Source organism: Alligator mississippiensis, chromosome 2 (genome assembly GCF_030867095.1).
Source record: "Alligator mississippiensis isolate rAllMis1 chromosome 2, rAllMis1, whole genome shotgun sequence".
NCBI classification, from domain to species: domain Eukaryota; kingdom Metazoa; phylum Chordata; order Crocodylia; family Alligatoridae; genus Alligator; species Alligator mississippiensis.
Window position 1 is genome coordinate 60,411,590 of NC_081825.1, and position 21,835 is coordinate 60,433,424.

The following is a 21,835-nucleotide window of genomic DNA, read 5'->3' on the forward strand; positions in this document are numbered from 1 at the left end:
GGTCTCCATGAAAACCCTGGCCCTATGCTGTCACAGCTCCCTTGTTGGGCTCTTCAAGGAAACTGGCCACAGCAACATGGGCAGGGGCTGCTGGGAAATGGAGTCTAGCCACTGGCCGGTTCCACCATTTTGCCCGCCCCGGGTTAGACAAACGTGTCTAGAATGATTTAGGCAGGGGTGTTTCTGCCCTGATCAAGGAATTGGGACTAGATTAACTTGAAGCCCCTTCCACTACTATTTTTGAATTATTATTATTATTATATATATATATGTGTATATGTATATGTATGGTGTGTATGCACGTGTGCACACATATGCACTGTTATGTGTATGTGGGCACACATAGTATCAATCAAAAGTTTATTAGTTTTAATTTGAAAATGCTAATTTGCAATTCATTAAGTTTTATAGGATTCTTAATGTTGATGGAAATGCCAAATGAAGTTGCTTAACAACTAACCTGGTGCAAATGTTAAACAAGTAACAGATGAACATTCAGTTTTATGTAGAAAGCTTCATGGTGAATATGCATTAGCAGTGCTTAAAGTGATACAGTCACTCTTATTGAAAATTTCATAATCTGATCACTTGTAAGAGTTATTCTGTCCACAAGAAGTGTTTTTTGTACTACATGTAAATGTCAAACTCATACAGCTTTTTCCCCTGCTGGTGCATACCTTGATAAACTGAGGTGTAGCTAACCTTACTGTAGCTACAAAGCAAACTTTGTCTTCATATGACGGCCTATGGGACCGCTGAATAGTTCCTTCATAACCATTGTGTGCTGAGTTAGGCACTGCAGGAAAATGGAATGGGAAAGATCAGCATCATTAGCTACAAAAATATGTGGCAGCACATAGTCAAAGTGACAGAACAGAAGTCCCAACAACAGTTAAATCTCAATGTATTTATTGTAAGGTACTATATGGTTTACCTTGAATTATAAATAAAGCTGTGCTGAAAAATATACTCATACCATATAATTTAATACTACGTGGCATGTTACTGAAACCAGCAAGAAACTTCTCTCAAACTAAAACTGGAGTTCAAAAAATTAAGTATTAGATGATGGATGGCTTTAAGAAACCAGTGAAAGCTACTGTGTTCTTAATAGTAATCTTCTTAAATGGGTAGCTTATTTTAGAACTTTCAAAATACTTTTATATTTCTGAATGGTGATAAACTCCAGTGAAGTCCTGAAGTAAAATCATTCCAGCCCTTCTCTTGTACCATTAGCAAGTCTTCTTATCAAGGCGTTGATCACAGTGAGGTGAAACCATCCATTTTATTAATGTAACAGCTCAGTGTCCCATTGATCCTTCTACATGGGAAAAAATAGGGGTATCTAGTGCAGAATAAACATCTCTTTTATGGATTATCGCTGGTTAAACCTCCACTTCCTATACCATACCTTTCTGAAACCAGCTGGTAACACAACATATCCTAATCCTAATAGAATATTTTTTGTTAAATGTCATGTAGAATTTGCAAGTGTATACAAAACATAGGATTTTTCTAGTGCAGAATACATTTACTTACAAAATATATAGCAGCTCTGGTAGTCCCCTCTCCTGCTCAACTTTTCATATTCTGCAGGAAAAATACTGCATCTAAGGAATAAATTCTCCTACTCTCTTGATACCATGCAAAAAAAAAAAAAAAAAAAAAAATACAGGCCCATTTACCAGATACTATTTTTGGCTTTGGTTTTGCTGTGTTTCTGTTATCAAACTTTTAAGAACCTACTCCTTTGGCCTACCTCCTTTTGGCCTGTACAGAGGACAGTTTTTAATTAAAGCATGGCATTGTGAGTAAGGAGATGTATGTTTCAATTCTCAGCTCACTGGAAGTCGGTGAAGTATTCAGTACTTCTGGAAGTCAACTTGCTTAGGTTATATGCCCAAATATGAATTTGGGCACTTAAATTCAAGCACACCCGTTTGAAAGTATTGGCCTAAATTTCACTTTACCCCGATGTCTTTGATTGTAAAATGTTCGTACAATACTTCAGTGAACATTCTCTCTGATAGAAGGAATTATGGAGCTGCCAGGCAGTTTTACTTTAAATTCAACCTGCTTAGATAGACCCCATATATAAAAATATTATCCTTTCTCTCAATAATACAATATACAAATGACACTATCCTGCATCATCTATAATCTTCCAAAATAAATACTCAAGTATTCTTCATATTCTCAAACTTGCACAAATAGTTTCTAATCTGCAAAATTTGGTAAATGCTTTAAAAATATTTCAATAACATACTTAAGATTACTTACTATTGTTCAAACACTTGAAATTTCCTATAAACTTTACATATTCATATGTAGTTTGCTCCTTTGGGTCTATTGTTCCTCGTAGCATATGGCAACAGAATTCTAGTTGATTTTTTGCTGAAACAATAGAATGAAAAGGCTATATACAAGATGATACATGCACCGGTTGGCATGAAAATGAAAGCAATAATAATTACCATACATGATTCATAGACGTTACTGTAAATGCTGCTATAGAGAAAAATGGCCACAGGCTGCTATTTTTCTCCACCATGGAATTAAGCAACACAGTGGAGAGGAGATTTTAAAGGATTTGGGTGTGGAAGGGCTCAACAGGGCTCTCTATACTTTTACTCTGCAAAGAATCCAAAAAAGAGGGGAACCATTTTTAAAGAGGCTTTCAGGGGCAGCCTGCTTCAGGGAAGTGCATGAAGTACAAGTCCAAAACAGTACAACATAACAGGTCTTTATCCCTTCCAAATCTAGGACAGTGAATATATATTATATAGAGAAGAAATAATTCTTCAAAATATTGTAAGTGTTTATGATATACAATGTCATTCTGGTTGCGTGAGATTTTCAGAATGCAGTATTGATTTAATTCACAGAATAATCTGAACATAAATTTGTCTTTCTCCTCAAGACACACAATTTATTCTGGAGTCCTTACCCAGGTATTTCCATTGAAATCAAAGTCGTGTCTCTAAAGAAAATAGGACCAAGTTTAACATCCAGAAACTTTCTCAGCAATACAACTTACATTTTAAATATTCTGGGGTCAATGAATCGCTTTCCGGCAGATGATTAGACAGTATTTTATAAACTTCCGAATGTTCTCCCTCTGGGACAAAATTAAATATACTCTGATCCACAAGATCAGACTGAGAAAGGGGGAAAAAAATAAGAAATATTTTAATAATACAGAACATGACAACTTTTTAATACAAAATAATTAAACAACTCAGGAAAGAACACAGATATACAAAACATTACAGAATTATCAAAACTACCTCACGAGGGACAGAAGAATATTTTGCAAGAAAAGGTCACATTATTGTAAAAATTATTGTAAAAACATTATATATATGAAAATATGAAACCTGCTTCACCTTTCCTGGCTGCAATCATTTACAATACTGGAGTGTTAAAGTCAAATTATGTACTCTTGATTTAAAATACCAGTACACATTGTCACCTCTTGGTGGCACCCACTACTTAAGAACAAAAACACACGCAATTATATGAATACATATTATCAATGTTATGTCCTTTTCTGTGTCTGAGTATGTACAAAGTATTTAACAAATAAAACCTATGAATGAAAAGTGTTACCAAGAACAAAAGAATTATCATATACTACTTCTATGCATAAGTACATGAACTAAATGTCCAAAGGGAAAGATTGTGTGAAATACTCTTTAAAAACTAAAAACTGAATTTAAAAGAAAAGGGAAGTTGTACCTCCAAAATTAAGTTTTTGAACCAGGGCAACTTTTAAATTCTATTTATCCTTAAAATCAAGCTATTTTAATACTTTCATTTTAGATAAGTTCTCATTCTAAAAACATTTGTATGCAAGAGGTGTTTATACATGTGCTCAGGGGAAGGGGTGGGGGAGGGAGGGCGCTCTAATTAAAGTGGCTCTGAGAGATGCTCTACTTAACGTGCCTGGAGCGCCTCATGTATCAGCGTCCCTGTGTTGAAAAATGGTGGCAGGGGGCATTTCAAAACTCGTCCAATGAGCTTTAGTTAAAGTACCCCCTCCCCCCCCCCCCAATCATTTTTCAGCCCTGGGACACTGCTATACGAGACGCTGGAGTCTGCTGGAGCGCAATAATTATCACGCTCCAGTAGACTTGATTAATCAAGTCTGCTTCAACGTGCTGTAATTACAGCGCGTCGGAACAGCCTCGCTGCGCACGTATAGGTGCCCTAAGTGAGCTTTGTTTTGGTATTTGCTTTGGGAGTGTAGTCTTTGAAATCAGGTGACAGTCTACAGTGGACTACAGAGTTAAATATATCAATGAGGTAAAACAATACAAATTAAAAAAAAATGAATGAAATGCAATACAAATACAAAAAATGAGTCTGGCCAGAAAAGCTGTATAAGCCACAGTACATTTGTTCTTCATAGGGCCCAAGACTGATAAATAATGATAAGCACAGATGAGTTTCAGAAGTAATTTCAAAAGCATCAAAAGATCTGGTGCTCAACCACTGACCCATGCATCAGATTTAGCTCCGCAAGCCATGTCATCCAACCTGCAGGGTTCACCACAGATCTGGAAATTTGGCAGTGGAGAACTGGTGGCAGCGTTAATTGCCACTCCCCTATTGACAAATTTCAAGACCCAGAGGGAGCACCATGGACTGGACAACATGGCCTAGGTGTACCAAATCCTTGTAATGCTCATTAGGCCTACAGGGTCAGAAAGTTGGGCACCAGTGACCTAGCATATTTCTATTTGAAGTCTCAGCTGATGACTGTAGCTTCAGAAAAGTTCTGGACTGTATATTCCACTTTTCCAACAGGGGTGGCTAAAACAGGACAGGTAAACAACAAAGGAAAGAACTGTTGGACAAAAATCAGAGAATTGCATTGTCTGTGCTCCTGGTGCCTTAAAAGATGGAAGGTTAATGGCACTTGTGGCAATTCCGATATCTTATTGGAATCAGTTTATACTTACTGGTAAATGTTCAAGTAAGGGAGTTACACTTTCAGACACATATATTATACTTCCATCTGTCATGATTGCTAAAAAAAAACCATCAAGAGCCTGAAATTAAACATAATGGGCAGTTAAATGAAAAGAAACAGTACATGACAGAAATAAAAGAATCTATATTTAACATAGGAATGAAGGCTAGATTGATTTCATTGTAATTTACTCTGACAACAGTAACTGTTGTTCCCACTAAGGCTTTTGAATATCATTTCTACTCTATCAGCATTATCATTATAATTTCCATGCTATTCTTCTCTCAAGGAAACATCTATACTTTACAAAGGTATACTTAACTCAGAAAATAGATCCAACTATTAGCAGTGCTCGTTTCCCTCTTCTCCTATCTTCAGCCTACTAAGACTTCTACTGTTTAAAAAGAACATGGCCTGAGAAGGGTGGGAAGAAAAGCCAAACAGGAATGGAAGAAACAGGAAAGCAAGAAAAGGCAGCAAAATAAACCCAAGACAAGGAAGAGAAAAAGAAATAAAAGGGGTAGGAAGAATAACTGATAGATTTTTATTATTAAAATCTTTGAAGTTCAAAAACTTTTCAAAGAAACTCAGAATGAAAAATAATCCTTTTAATTTATGAACTGTAGAGCTGAAATCTGCTTATTTTAAGTTGCACCTTATCGTGCAAGTATAACCACTTAGATCTGAGTCAGATATTAACTGAAAGCAAAAAGATGGCAGAAATGTGCTCTCAACGAGGAATTTTTAAGATTACACATTTTAAAATATATATGTTAAAAGAAGCACAGGTAAGTTTTATTAAAAACCATGACCTTCCCATTTCATCATTTTAAACGGAGGTAATCATCTTTTAAACTGTCATTCAAAAGCACAGTCCAGCCTTTTGTCAACAGGGAAGAAATTGGCTTTTATGTCAACTGGCTGTGGGCTTGACAACTATCATATGTGGATGGAAACACATAAGAGGTCTTCAAAAACACTGGAGCAGTTATAGCTTCTGAAGTAACTTGTAAATATTTATATATTAAGAAATGGCAAAAAAAGACCTCTTCTATTTATTCCATTAACTATTACTATCAATGAACTGTCTAACTTGTAAGTGGCCAAGGACCACACTCTCTGCAGGCCACATTAACATGGGCTGCCTTCCAAGCAGACCACTGGCCCTCTTGGGCTGCACAAGTACCATTCCCTCGCTATACTGTGTGTCCACCCTTCTCTTTCACTGCTGCACCATGTATCTGTGTGACCCCAGCCTCAGCTATTTGGGGTGGGGCAGGAAGCAGAAGCCAGAGGAAGGATGGAGGGCCTGCAGAGTCCAGCTGCTTTTGCAGCAGGAGTGCTGGGAAAAGCAGCAGCCTTGGCAGGAGTCCAGGGGTCCCAACTTAACCTCTGCAGGCTACACACAACCCACATGCCATCAGTTGGACAGCCCTGCTATAAATTATTAAGGGACAGAAGACCATGCTTTCATTTGCTCATAAGGAACCACTGCTTATATTTTTTAATATAATTCTCATAAGAATACATTAATCTATTAAGTTATACAAATAATATGCCAATTTTTTAGGAGACACTGAAACATTTTTAGCATGTATCCTGTTTCACAAATTATAGTCCTACTTCTAATCCAGGAAAAAACAGGTTGAATGTCTTTGGTAACTAACATTTTAGTTTAAGCACAGATAATACATTTAAGTTAACATCACCAGGAAGATATCAATCAACTCAGCACTAGCTCTGCCTAGGTGTGCAAAGCTGTATGTATAGGGATACGCCACTGCTATTAGAAATACCTTATTCTGTTTTAAAGAACCCCTTTTATTATGTACTGATTTGTATTACATTTACAGACAATTTACAGTTATACAATTAAAAAAACCATTTAATCACATATATCTATGGAACCATAATTGTAATTAAAATACGAAGTTGAAAGGAATGCCAATAAAGATTTTACCACAACATGAGGGTGGTTTGATTAAAAAGGATTCCTCTCATTTCAGAAAGACAGAAATATTAATGTACCTCCAACATTAATTGTGTGAACTCTTCATTACTAAGGAATGTTGGTTTCCAGTCCTGTCGGATTTCACTGGCATCCGACTGTGCAGAGATTTCTGTAATCAAAAACATATGTGAATGAACATTTATTATGATTCAAACTCTTGAACACAGTTACTTTCAACCACCAAATTATTATGCAAATTGTAGAAAAGCTTTTTACTCTGCAGAAATTTGAACTGGGGGGGAAAGCATCCATTTTTTTTTCATTTTCTATTTGCAGGCCTTTCAACATACAAGGTTGGACTTCAAGACTCTGATTTAAAAAAACCCTAAAAAAAACCCTCCCCCCCAAACTCCAGCCATTGGTTATCTCACTGCATGATATTTTTTTCTTTGGAGTGGGAAGACAAAGATCGTGGCACAAGCTCACTTATCCTATAGTTGTGTAGTGAGCATGTTAGATCTCCAAGCTAGTGTTGTGTTAAACTGATCAAGAATTTGGATACGCTGTGGGAAGTGGAATTGGTCATTCAGTATAATCTCAGATGTAAGAATATTATGTCTCATCATGTTAGCAGATACTGTATTTTTAAAGTGCTGTCTTTCAGAAAACGTAAAACAAAAGTCCTGGTCATTTTTGTTCACTAACGATCCCCTGGCACTTTTCATAACAATAAACAACTAGTCCTAATATCCTGATCAATTCTAATTAATCCCATTCTTTATAGTAGAATCCATTCTCCACTCCCCTTAGTTCCAGTTGCCTGTAGTAGCATCCTTCATTGTGTGTAGTATGTTCTGAAAAATGGCTACATTTTGCTTCTTGTGCTCTCCTTATGGATTTGAAAAAACTCTGGGATGTTTACATATTAACTTTCTTATTTTGATCATAAAACATTTAAGAACCTTTGGGATGGAAAGCTCTATGCTGAAGTATATGACTTTAATAATGAATATGAAGCCAATTTGTTTTCAATAATAAACTGACTTTACAAACAAAGTGAAGGGATGCACAAATTTGTGGTGCTATATTCATACATTTAAAGAACCCTAATGAGGCACATAACCGCCCATATAAAGTGTGCTCCAGGTTTCCAGTAACAGGACAAGGCCTCATCGTAAAACTGAAACTGGAAAACAAAAGCGATAGTAACCCACAGTTCTTTTTATTTGAATGGCTACAGAGGAACTATTAAACTGTGGCTGAACATAGAGATCTTAAAAATGAACGACTTCTAGGTAACGGCCTGAGTCACGCAATGTACTGAGTAATATTGTGCAAATTCTACCACTCCACTCAGCTAGCCTTCAAACTGGATTTAGAATAGCTTATATTTAATCACAGACCAGTTCAGCAGAGATGACCAATTCTGCCAAAATTGGTACGCACAGGCCTGTGGCATGCACAAATGCAAACTGCAAATGAATGATAATAATCAGAAACATCCTCCACAATTTATCACTCTCACAGCTTTCTAGTTTCCAACTAGTCAGGAATGAAGGGCACAGCATATTCCAAAGGTTATTCATTTTCAACCATTCTGGACCATCAGGGAAGATTTTGGCAAATTCCAAGGTCAGAGGAATAGCCCAGAGAACCCATCAGAAGTAATCGTTTCTTGTATAGGCAAACAAAATTTTAGCTCCGACGATCTCTAATGCAGCTTCATTATATAAAGGAGAGGTAATATGGCAAGTAGAAAAGAAAGAAACAGTTTGAACATTAACCTGAAACCTTCAGACAGACAGCACAAGCCATAGCACAGGATGGTTTGAACATACGCGGGACAAGGTATTTTAATAAGATGCCAAATTTTATGCCGGCTTCAGTTTTTGCATGATTAAAGGTTATGAGGAGCAAGTTTCAGCAGTCCAATCTTGAGATGACAAAGACACAAAAAACTTATAGCTAAAAGAAAAGGGACAGCCCTGAGCCATACATGCACAACAGAATGCTGTTCTGGCTATTGCTGCTGCTGTCTGATCTCTTAGTTGAAGCTGAGTCTAATGGTTTTTCAAATTGTAAACTACAGCAAATGGTAGACCTATATTTTCAAGGATCAAGGGCAGTATATTTTCACTATATTTGTTAGTGACATTTTGGAAAATAAAAAATGAATCTGGTATTAAAATCCAACTTTTTATTACTTGTGAAATGTTTAATTTGTGTACATGTTTCTGATAAAGGGCACATTTATTTATTTATGAACTGTACCTACTGATAGCTCCAATTTGGAGTCATCAAATTACATTAATCCACAGCTCTGAAAAAGCTATGTTTATTAGTCACTTTAAACAAACATGAGTGTCTATTTCAGACTCTATGCATCTATGTGAGAGTTTTTCATAGATTCATAGATGTTAGGGTCAGAAGGGACCTCAATAGATCATCGAGTCCGACCCCCTGCATAGGCAGGAAAGAGTGCTGGGTTCAGATAACCCCAGGCAGATGCCCATCTAACCTCCTCTTGAAGACCCCCAGGGTAGGGGAGAGCACCACTTCCCTTGGGAGCCCATTCCAGACTTTGGCCATTCTAACTGTGAAGAAGTTCCTCCTAATGTCCAGTCTAAATCTGCTCTCTGCTAGCTTATGGCCATTATTTCTTGTGACCCCCAGGGGTGCCTTGGTGAGTAGAGCCTCACCAATTTCCTTCTGCGCCCCCATGATGAGTTTATAGGCAGCCACAAGGTCACCTCTCAACCTTCTCTTGCAGAAGCTGAAGAGGTCCAGGTGCCCTGGTCTCTCCTCGTAGGACTTGGCCTGCAAGCCCTTAAGCATACTAGTGGCCCTTCTCTGGACCCTCTCCAGGTTATCCACATCCCTCTTGAAGTGTGGAGCCCAAAACTGCATGCAGTATTCCAACTGTGGTCTGACCAGCGCCCGATAGAGGGGAAGTATCACCTCCTTGGTTCTGTTCGTCACGCATCTGCTGATGCATGATAAAGTGCAGTTAGCTTTTCTGATGACTTCATCACACTGACGACTCATGTTCATCTTGGAGTCCACTGGGACTCCAAGATCCTTTTTCGCTTCTGTGCTACCAAGCAGGTCATTTCCTAGACATCCCTGATAACGGCATCTGAGCACTTCGCAATCTATACTGATGTTACATGGAAGTTCCTAGTAGACTTCAGGGTCTCTGATACTTTTCCTTTTTTGCATAAAAAAGGAAGTAGGATGTTCTTCTGGTTGAATAGTATATATATCCATTACATGATTTTATATTTTAATATTTTACTGATAATTAAAAATACGAGCAATCAAACAATTACAAAACAGAACAGATGCATGTTCTGCCTATTGTAACCACCTATGATATAAAAGAATTACAAAAGCTCCAGATTTCTACAAGAACTGATGTCCCTCATAGGAAGGTTTAAAATACTATACAACTTACTATTACTATAACAACTTTATTCTCTGCCTTCAGAAGTGTTAAAACACTCGTCTAATATAAAGCAGCATATTTAAATGGTTCACAATAATACATATATCAACACATACACACCTCTTCTTTCATGCCATTTTCATCATTGCATTTACTATTTTAATAGCATACACAGCTATTAGAACCTTAACTGTAGTGCTCAGCTGTTAAGCTACTCATTTGTTTCTTCTCTCCCCAATTCCTTCTGACTAGTACATGAGTTAGAAATTGCCCACAGGCAATATCTCTTCATGATATGCTCTGAGTAAACACTTAATTTTACCTGGCTTATTCTTTGCTAGCATAGATTATTACTGCATACAATCTGGTCACAAAGGCCACACACAGGTATTCATTTTTAACAGTGGAAATTTCTGACTGCAATCTGGGGAACAGGTAGGAAGGAGACTTTCCCCTACTACTCCAACCTCCTCCTGCACCAGACTGAGAGGAGAATGTACTGGTGTTCATTTTTGCAAGACTTGCTCTCACAGTGGAGATCTTCTAGGTTGATACTTGGAATACCTTTCTCCCAAAGGTTTCCCTCAGGAGAAACTGAATGAACACTTGTTGGCTCATAGTTTCTACTGGGAGAGCACCGATTCTTCTGGTAGAAACATAACACCTAATGTGGCCAGTGAAGGGATAGGAGGTGCAGAACCAAAACAGAATACTGACCTACGTATCCCTGAATGAAACAGGGTCTATTGTAAATATATTCATGGAAGAATTTTTACTCTCAGAACTTGTGGCCATACAGACTAGGACATACATAGAGATACCCTCATCAAAGGGACTTTGGATAGCTGGCTAGAAGTGCTGTGAAGAAGTACAATGAATGCTTCCCTATAACTCCTAAACAGTATTTCTGCAAATGATGTTCCACGACCCAGCATGCCAAGTGGATGTTAGAATACAATCTGATCATTAAGCGTGCAGCATGAGAAATGCAGTTGCTCCATGAAAGCCCAACAAAGAAGCTGTAACAATGTAAAAATGTTTTATTCCGGTCCATATCATTTTTATTTACAAATGACAAAGAAAATTAAAAACAAACAAACAAAAGGTCTTGCTTGACCAATCTCGTTTCCTTTTATGACCAGGTGACCTATCACCTGGACAAGGGAGAAGAGATTGATGTCATATATCTTGACTTCAAAAAAGTCTTTGATCTGGTATCCCATGATCATCTCTTGGCAAAACTGGCCAGTTGTGGCCTTGGGTCCACCACGATCTGCTGGCTGGGAAATTGGCTCCGTGGTTGGACCCAGAGGGTGGTAATTGACACAAGTCAATCGTCATGGTGCCCTGTGACCAGTGGGGTCCCCCAAGGCTCTGTCCTTGGACCCATATTGTTCAACATCTTCATTAATGATGTGGACACTGGAGTCAGAAGCGGGCTGGCCAAGTTTGCCGATGACACCAAACTTTGGGGCAAAGCATCCACACCTGAAGACAGGAGGGCGATCCAGGCTGACCTGGACAGGCTCAGCAAACGGGCGGATGAGAACCTGATGGTGTTTAACACTGAAAAATGCAAGGTTCTCCACCTTGGGAGGAAAAACCTGCAGCATCCTTATAGGCTCGGCAGTGCTACGCTGGCTAGTACTATGGAAGGAAGAGACTTGGGGGTCATCACTGACCACAAGAAGAACATGAGCTTGCAATGCAATTCTACGGTTAGTAAAGTGACCAAAACGCTGGCTTGCATCCATAGATGCTTCTCAAGCAAATCCCGGGACATCATTCTCCCATTGTACTCAGCTTTGGTGAGGCCACAGCTGGAGTACTGCATCCAGCTTTGGGCCCCACAATTCCAAAAGGATATGGAGACGCTTGAGAGAGTCCAGAGAAGAGCCACGCGCATGATCAGAGATCAGGAAAACAGACCTTATGACGACAGGCTGAGAGCTATGAGGCTCTTTAGCCTGGAAAAGCGCAGGCTCAGGGGTGATCTGATGGCCACCTATAAGTTTATCAAGGGTGACCACCAGTATCTGGGGGAACGTTTGTTCACCAGGGCACCCCAAGGGATGTTGAGGTCAAACAGTTATAAACTACTGCAAGACTGTTTCAGGCTGGACATAAGGAAGAATTTCTTTACTGTCCCAGCCCCCAAGGTCTGGGATAGCCTGCCATTGGAGGTGGTTCAAGCACCTACATTGAACACCTTCAAGAGTAAATTGGATGCTTATCTTCCTGGGATCCTATGACCCTAGCTGACCTCCTGCCCTTTGGGCGGGGGGCTGGACTCGATCTTCTGAGGTCCCTCTTCCAGCCCTAATGTTTATGAAATCTATGAAAAGTTTACTCATGACCTGTCATCTCTCAATGTTGTTAGAATTAGTCTAATCACAAACAAATACTGGATCTCTCCTTTCCTCTTCAAAAAACCTGAAGCAGCTGAATAACTAAAAATTCCAAAGCAACAAATCAGCATTAGGCGAAGAACAAAAATGTTTGTTTTCCTGGAAAGATACAAAAATGTCTTTTTGTCATTTTCTTCTTTTGGCAACAAACTGCCAGGTCTCATATATATGAGCTAAGGGCAAGAGGTAAAATGAGAAGTAAAGAAGCCAGTAACTGCCTTACTTTTGCTTTCAAAGTATTGAATAAAATATATAATGTTTGACTCAGAGTAAAGTATCTGTATATATGTTCCACTCCTTCAGGACACCGAGAAGCTTTCTTGATATAGAAACTGGAACAAGTACAGGAAATTTTCCATAGAGGAGAAAGGTCTCCTATCAAACTTCAGAGTTTCTTTAAAGCTAGGGGTCTCAGCTAAGTTTAAGCATGTGGAAACAAACTTAAGACAGGCGGGTAAGGACTAGGGGTGCCTGTACATGACCACGGATACTGTTCCGACGTGCTGTAATTACAGCGCATCGGAGGAGACTCAATTAATCAAGTCTGCTGGAGCATGGTAATTATCGTGCTGCAGCAGCCTCCTGTGTCTCATGTATCAGCATCTCTACACTTCAAAATGGCAATGGGAGCACTTGAGCGAGCTTTAGTTCAAGCACCCCCAAGGCCATTTTGAAGCCTGGGGACACTGATACATGAAACGCTGCAGCACTAATTACAGCGGCTCTCAGAGCTGCTCTAATTAAAGTACTGCTGCCACCCCCGCCCCCGGAGCATGTGTAAAAGTGCCCTGACCTTCCACTTTGTTCCCAGAGCTCAGACAAGTTTTGTTATAAAGCAGGGGCTTCAAGCATAGGGCCCACAGGCAGGATATGGCCTGCAGACCCCTGTAATCTGGTTCCCCATGCTGCTCTGTTGACTCACATGCTGCACTGGCTGACTCTGTGCCATCCACGTTGCTCGCTGGGGTTGGGTCTGTGCTGGGGCTGGGCTGGCCTGTGATGCTTGCTTGGGTTGACTTCCCAGACCTGTATGGATGGGTGCCATAGGCACTGGATCAGGTATGTGAGCATGGAGTATATGGGCCTGATCCAGCTCTGCACTGCTAATCCGGCCCATGGGGCCAGATGAGCTTCACACCTTTGCAATAAAGCTACCATACAAAAAGTCACTCAGAGACACAGAGTTAAACACAAGCATGTGCATAGTCCTAACTTGATTCAAAATTTTCTGCCCCAAGTGGCTTTAAAAACAGATAGAACATCAGAATAATCTAACAAGAAAACAAATAACAAGACAGAGAATTAAGTGAAAACACTTTTTAGCGTAATCAAAAAGTAAAATTCTCTCTACAATAAACTATCAATGAAGACACTGGTTGACTTACACTGTACTACTGTATCCAAAAGTAAAAAAAAAAGAAGAAGAAGAAAGAAAAAAAAAGCAAAATACCACCCAAATTAACTTTTCTTGGCATGTCTATCTTACTGAGCATGACTAAAAATCACTTTTCATTGATGACATCTATATAGATGCCCTCTGTAGAGCCTTGGTTTAGGAAGTTGTTCTGTATGTTATTAGAGAGAACAATGGATTGAACTGAACTTCCGTTGAGTTCAATACGCTTTGGATCAGACCCTTAATGAAAAGTCATCTGAGAAATTAATTCTCTATGAAAAAATTGAAAAATGTATTTTAACTCCAAAAACCGTTTGAGTTGGAAAGCCACAGATCCAAAAAGTAAGCGTGCTGGTAACACCTTTTCTTGTACTGAAGTAAGCTTCTTTAATGACAAGGTGCAAAGGCCTCTTTGGCAGCCAATATAGACAATCAGAATAAAGAGAGACTCAAAAAATTTCAAACTTCTAAATTTTCAGCTGAAGATTTTGAAAAGGTTTCTCTATTAGCTTGTATATCAATCAGGGGACAGTCCTTGAAAATTCATCATTTTGCAGAAAGCGTTTCAAAAGTTTTCTGTACTTTTTGAACAGATCTAGTCAGAAGATAGAGGCCATGGACATGCCCAAGTTACTCAGTCCCAATTCTCCTCATGGGAGATTTCACAGCTTTCTTATTGCACTAAAAAATTACCTTTGTGCTTCCGTAAAAAGTCAATACTTTTCTGCAGTACAGTGGATTTATCCATCTTTCGAACATTGCCTGGGAGCATGGAACCCAGTTCTTTGATGAGAACATTAAACTGATCCCTACGTTTCTTTTCAGACTTATTTCTAGACACTCTGAAAAAGATAAAACAACAATGTATTTTATAAAAAGAACCAGATCTTAATGACTATGCCAGTATTTCAGATCTCAAGTTGTAATCATATCTATCAGATCTGAATTAAAGTTGCAGGAGTCAACTATTAGAAACATGCCTATTTCTGATAGTAAATATTCATTATTTACAGGATTTATACTTTCAGATTAAGACATTTTTAAATGTTAGATAACAGACTACCTTTTTGCTTTATCCTTGTCATCTTCTTCCACCAGCCCATCAAAAATGCTACCATCATCTCTACAAGAGAAAAAACTGACAAACATTAGAGTGCAACAGTCAGCGTGCAATCATTATGAGAATGAATAAGCAAAAATCTCATTATTCAATGGTTATATCTTGTTATATGGTAATCTATATTTTGGAAAGCGAGCCATTCACTGACTCTTCCTATACAGTGGACATCTGATGCAGCATAAAGCCTTAAGTTATTTTCAGAATATAAGTAAGCGAGAACTCACAAACAACCCCGTCTGTACGCCTACTTTGACACCACTCTTAGTTTTAGATCTTCATGAACATTAGCTTTGCTGGTATTCTCTTAAGTGTACAGATAGGAACTCTTTGCTAAGGTATTTTCACAGCCTGTTCTTAATCCCTTAACAATTTTAACGTACAGTTTTGTTTTGTTTTATAATAAGATATACTCTCTTTACAAGTATTACATTTTAAGATTGAAAGAAAGAGGAGGAATGTATCCTATTTAAGCAATTTACAAATATGCAATTCAAAATTAGTTATAATATTCCCAATACAGCTTTAAAACATTACATAATACCTCTTCATCTCAAATACTGTATTTCCTTCTTTTTGTGTTCCTAAAGATGTCTCTAAGCATTGTCAGAATATACTCTTTCATTTAAAAAATAATTACCACTTTGTACTTGTTGCTTTCGTAATTTCATTTAAAATGAAAAAAAATTCAAAAATGCATTTCTCATTTTCAAGATCATCCAAGTAATGAACTTTCTCCATTTTACCTCTCTAGCTTATGTTACCTAGTTCCATATCTACTTGGTACAGTCCTCCAGTTCTGACCTTCTCTTTCTCTTCTTAACTTTTAAAGTTTGGGAAAATTTGAATAAGTATCCCTCCTCCTCTGATGCATCTAATAGCTTTCCCCCAATCTTACCATGAATGCTTCCCTCTCTCAAATTTATGACTGATACACAATAGAGCAAACTGACATTCTGTGAATGGTGCCGTCAATAAATAATGGTATTCTTTGGCACAAGACTTGTAGCTGACTTTCAGGTGTGAAATCAAAAAGAGTGCAACATTATAAAAATGTATGGTTAATATTTTCTTATTCTAGATCACAGCAGGAGTTTTATAGATCAAAATTAGAAACCTAATTTTAGTGAGTAATAATAGAGCTTAATTTAATAACTGTTTAGTAACTAAAAAAATCTGTTTTAAATGCTTTAAAAACATTGCCTCTATTCTCTGGATTAATGAATTTATAGTAAAAAAAGTAACAAAAATGGGCAGTAAACTTTTTCTCATTTTCTGTAGAATCCAAAATAGTAATCTTAACAAAATGGAAATTTTGAGTTGCTAAAAAAAAACTCAGCTCAAGAACTCAAGTAATCTAGAAATAAATCCCCAGATAGTAGTTTTCTCTTAAGGTGTATATTTATTAATTTTCTTAAATTAATCGATAAACTGTCAAGATTTACTTACAGGCAAACATAGGCAGAAAACATAATTGAAAATTAATTGAAATGAGGCAATTTCTAGACATAGCTCCAAATATAAAGCATATTTATTTTAAGCAAAAACATCTGTCACTTGTAATGACACATTTATGTATCTCACAGGTCTTATTATAGATCTTATCAAAAAAACCTATTACAGTCCAGTCTGATTTGGATCCACTAATATTTTTATTTTAACCTTAAAAAAGAAATAAAAATGCTATAACTATAAATAATTAAAAATGAAATCATTTAACAAAATACCTGTCTGCAATGGAGCTCATTTTATGGGTGCTCACGGTAAAGAACATAACATGTCACACTTTAGTCTTGAGGTAGACATTTGTATGACTGCCTGCATGAAAATGGGGAAAAAAAGAGGGAAATATAATTTTTGTAGAACAATATTATTTCTAGTTCATTCACTTCTGTATTCAGTGATAATTTCTTATTCATTATATAATGCAGGATAGAGGATGCACAATGAATTGCAAAGCAATCGTCCTATCATAGCTCATAAACACGTGGTATTAAGTAGCAGAGATAAGGAGTAATATTTAAGAGATTTTTTTTAAATGCAAAATTTCCTTGAGAACATTGTTTATATTAGACATGGGAAATAATAGATTGTTAACTCTGATATTAAAATATTCTGAGTCATTATACAGTAGTTATATTAACTATTTTAAATGTAATTTCTCTATCATAAATGAGAAGTCACAGGTGTGCACTCTACTACCCTCCCAGGTTGGGTTGGTCATGATCCATTAGGGCCCCCATGTGCTGCTGGGCTGTGAGAAGCCATGGTGCAAACTAGATACAGTATGGGGCCAGGGCCTGGGGCAGAGCCAGGATCCACTCTCTGTACGTCCCTGCCCATGAAACTGGCATCCATTGCAAGAATGTGCAAGGAGCAGATTATGGCTCTGCCACGGCCTCATGCTGTCACTGCCCCACAATTCTGGTCCCACCTTCCTATCCTGCCCACTGAACCATCCCATCTGTCTGGCCAAGTGCACCCTGCCTACAGGGGTCCTGGGCCAGTCTCCATGGAGACCCTGCCCTGCCCACTCCATCTGGTGTCCCTGGTTGGGTGTGCGGGGTGGATGGGTCTGGGGCTGAAAAGGTTCAATTGCTTTCCCTTCACTCTCCCCGCAGCCCTTGACAGCTCACCAGAACTCTAAGTGGTCCACTAGCCCAAATAATTGCCCACCCCTGCTTTAAAAAATGAATCTTTCTCCATTTTTGGAAAAAATAATAGATTCCAAATTTAATGACCATTTGAGTGCAGGCAAAGAATTTGAGAAATTGCTTTTTCTGCTACTTTAGATCTGAGAGATTAAAATACAAATGAGAGACTTTTAAACAAATATGTGCAGATATCCTGCTTTTCCTAAATGACCCTGGTCTTCAACTTTTGGGGAGACAAGAGTTAGTTGTGTTAGTCTCAAATGGGGGCAAAGTGTGCCTTAGCAACCTAATGTTCAGAAATGCAGAAGCTTTCATAGGCAACAGCTTACTTTGTCAGATACTATGAAGTTAGTTTCTAAGGTGCCACCTTGCTCTACTTTCAACCTGTAACCAGGGAACTTGGTTCCATCGTAATCAGTCAGTAATTTAGGACGCCTTCATGCATTTGGGATTTTTGGGGTTGGATAATTTTGTTGAAGTTCACGGAGCCTTTGCAAGCATCTGCCTGTGTGGGTTTCTGCAATAGGAAATGAAAACTAAACCTTTCCATACCAAATTTATACTTATTTTAAAATGCTTTGTCTTCTCTATGTGAAGAAAAATGTAGTATTTCTTTTGTTTTATTTTAAATAAAAGGAAACAAAATGCAGCTTTCCTGGTAGAAGAAAATGTTCCTTCTACCAGGAAAGCTCCAGCCTAAATGTGTGCATCTTGAGGCCATTGCTGCTAGTCCTGTCTCCTACAGCCCAAGAGAAAAGCCCGTATCTGTCCTTTCTGTAATCATGCTTCAGGTATTTGAAAACTGTTATCAAATCCCTCCTCAGTCTTATCTTCTTCAGGCTAAATAACCCTAGTTCTTTCAAGTCTCATCTCTGAGGTCCCTGATCATTTTTTGCTGCTCAGCACTGGACTCTTTCCAAACTGTTCATGTCCTTCTTGAAGAGTAGGGCCCAAAATTGGACATAGTATTCCATCTGAGACTTCACCAGTGCTGAAAAAAAAAAGAAGAATCACTTCCCTTGATTTACAAGTTAACACAAGGAAATACAACACAGGATGCTGCTGGCTTTTTTTTGCAACCTGTTGGCTCATGTTCAGTTTATGGGCCACTGTAACCTCCAGATCTTTCTCTGCAGTAGCGCACCTTAGCTAGTTATTCCCTAGTCTGTATTTGTGAATGAGGTTACATTGAAGGACTTTGCACTTGTCCTTACTGAATCTCATCTCCTTGACTGTGGAACATTTCTTGAGTCTGCCTAGGTCATTCTGGATCTTAGCCCTGTCCTCTGGAGTGTCTGCAATTCCACCCAACTTGGCGTCATCCACAAACTTTTTTAAGTGTGCGCTGGATCCCATAATCCAAACAATTAATGAAGATGCTGAAAAATATCAGACACAAGACAGACTCCTGAGGGGACTCCACTTGGTACCTCTTCCCAATTAGACATTGAGCCACTGAGGACTACTCGCTGAGTACAATGATCCAGTCGGTTAGGTACTTTTGTCTAGCCTATATTTCCTTAGCTTTTTAATCAGAACGTCATGGGAGACTGTGTCGATAGCCTTGCTGAAGTCAAGGTATACCACATCCACTTGTCTTCCCTCATGCACAGAGCCTGTCACTTTATCACAGAAGGAAATCAGATTGGTCAGGCATGACTTGCTCTTGGTGAAACCATGCCAACTGTTCCTGATCACCTTGTTCTCTTCCAGGTGCTTCATAACAGATTCCTTGAGGATCTGCTCCATGATCTTTTCAGGTACTAAGGTCAGGCTGACTGGTCTGTAGTTTTGCAGATCCTCCTGCTCCTTCTTCTTGGAGATGGGTACTATATTTACTTTTTCCAGTCATCTGGGACCTCCACTAGTTCCCAAAAGGATAGTCAATGGCTCCAAAATTACTTCAACCAATTTCTGCAGTACCTTCAGGGGCATCTCATCTGGTCCTGCTGACTTGAAAGCATCCAGCTTCTCTAATACCTAACCCTTACTGGCGTTATAGCTCTGTTTGCAGGAGTCTTCAGAGGTTTGGGTGAGCCAAAAATCTCCTTTTGTCAGCAGAGCTGAATCATTACCAGGAGGTGCCTACCCACCACCTTAAATACAATGGCAAATCCAAGGCCTCCATAATACAGACTTAGGCCACATACAGGCATTACATTGCTATTAGGAGAATCACAGCTTTCCTGGTAGACCTACAAGTGTACAAGCATTCACACAGTTTCTCACAGAACAAAAATGATGGTTCAAGGAGAAAAATAACCCATCCCCAACCAAGTATAGTTCAATCCTGGGAGAGTATCTCCCAGGAGACTAAATGCCTGTACACTTCCCCACTGTTTAATTGGGGACCAGAAGGAATAGAGAACTTGGGAAATGCTCCCTAACACCTTCCTGGGACCAGGTTCAGCCTGGTCTGGGAAAGGTTGGAGGAGCAGCTTCTCCCAGTCCAGGAGGAGCTGAAAACAAAAGGGAAAGGCTCCAGTGCCTTCTCCAGATTGAGATCACCCAGGTATTGTCCAAATGTCCCAAATGTCTTATGCCATTCATCCAGTTTTGGGAAAGATGTTAAACCCCTGAAGTTAGGTAACGTGTTAAAAAAATGCAATTATCATGAGGTACTGTACAGAGTAGAATAACATGTTAGAATAACATTTGTAAAGTTATTTGAACACTATGAAAATAAAGTTGTATACAGGAGTATTAGTCGCACACCCAATGGAATTCTAATGAGGGAAGTAAATAATTTAGTATATATAGTAATGTATTTATTCAAACATAACAAAAATGTTCACTATGTGTATAATGTAAGTGTAATATTAAAAAAAACCTGCTTACTGCTGAAAGCAAACTATTTCCAGTAACAGCATGAAATTAAAATGTAGAGTTCAAGAAAGACAGATTAATCACCAACTAGTCAACAGCTAAGGAAAGGTAAATGCAGTTCCCTTAGTCTGAACACTATGCATTAATTATGTAATTAATCATACAATTAGCTTTCAACAAATTTGATATTCAACATTATATAGATCAAAGATTACATCAGCTTTGTAAACTAGTAAATCACATAGTACTCTAGTGCTTTACAAAAGAAACTAATGCCTGAATAGCTAAGCACAAAAAGATCTCACCTGTGACAAGACTGACCTTTTCAATATGCAGAATCAGAAGTCAACATTTCCATAATAACAAAATGCTTTCAATATTATAAAAATATATACTTCACCTGACTTTGGATCACATGCAGATTTTATGTCATTTTCAGCCTAAATTTGGTACCCATAAGTTCCCAGACTACAGAAAAGACATGTCATATTAAGAATCAGAAGTCAATCTGCTTTCCGGTTCAAGGCTCTTTACATTCAAATCTGCCAAATACTGAGCCTTCAACTCTGAGTCTATGGGTCTGAGCAAAACCCTGCTAAAACCACTGAAAAGGCTATAATTGAATTTTATGTGCTTTAGATTAACCCCTACTGAAACAAAACCCTTACTGATTCCCTTTTGAAATCAAGTTCTCTAATGCTTTCATGAAAGTTAACAATCACAGGAACTCAATTACAAGAGCAATTTTACCTCTGACACTTTTGGGATGTTAAACTGAACCGTGATGTGATGGATAAAACACTGATTCTTCCAAAAAACGGGGTTTAAAATTTATCCTCTTGTACAGAAGAACATTAAAACTCTAAATGGAAAGAATTAAAAAAAAGAAAGTTAGAATGACTAGAGCCACTTATTTTGAATACTAGCAAAATACTCTTCTAGTCTAATCATCTATAAATATGTGATATTTTGCCTGTTAAATTGTAATATTTGAATCTATTTAGCTAAGACAATGCATCGAACAAGTGCTCCTCTTCAACAGTTGGAATACTGAGAAAAAGAA

General features: G+C 38.3%; 1 protein-coding gene across 8 annotated transcripts in view; it reads right to left on the reverse strand.

Moving 5' to 3' along the window:
- CLOCK (clock circadian regulator) overlaps nt 1-21,835 on the reverse strand; it is a 119,089-nt gene that overhangs the window by 32,100 nt on the left and 65,154 nt on the right. For 4 of the 8 annotated variants that reach the window (XM_059721750.1, XM_059721749.1, XM_059721748.1 and 1 more), the window contains 10 exons: nt 21,523-21,634; nt 17,020-17,110; nt 15,239-15,313; nt 14,869-15,017; nt 7,004-7,095; nt 4,965-5,054; nt 3,038-3,158; nt 2,281-2,394; nt 1,540-1,590; nt 678-796 (listed from right to left, as the gene is read on the reverse strand). In XM_059721750.1, the coding sequence (XP_059577733.1) occupies nt 678-796; nt 1,540-1,590; nt 2,281-2,394; nt 3,038-3,158; nt 4,965-5,054; nt 7,004-7,095; nt 14,869-15,017; nt 15,239-15,313; nt 17,020-17,066 (858 nt within the window). In that variant the 5' untranslated portion in view covers nt 17,067-17,110; nt 21,523-21,634. The remainder of the gene's footprint in view (nt 1-677; nt 797-1,539; nt 1,591-2,280; nt 2,395-3,037; nt 3,159-4,964; nt 5,055-7,003; nt 7,096-14,868; nt 15,018-15,238; nt 15,314-17,019; nt 17,111-21,522; nt 21,635-21,835) is intronic. The other 4 variants (XM_059721754.1, XM_059721753.1, XM_059721751.1 and 1 more) reach the window with 3 other exon arrangements.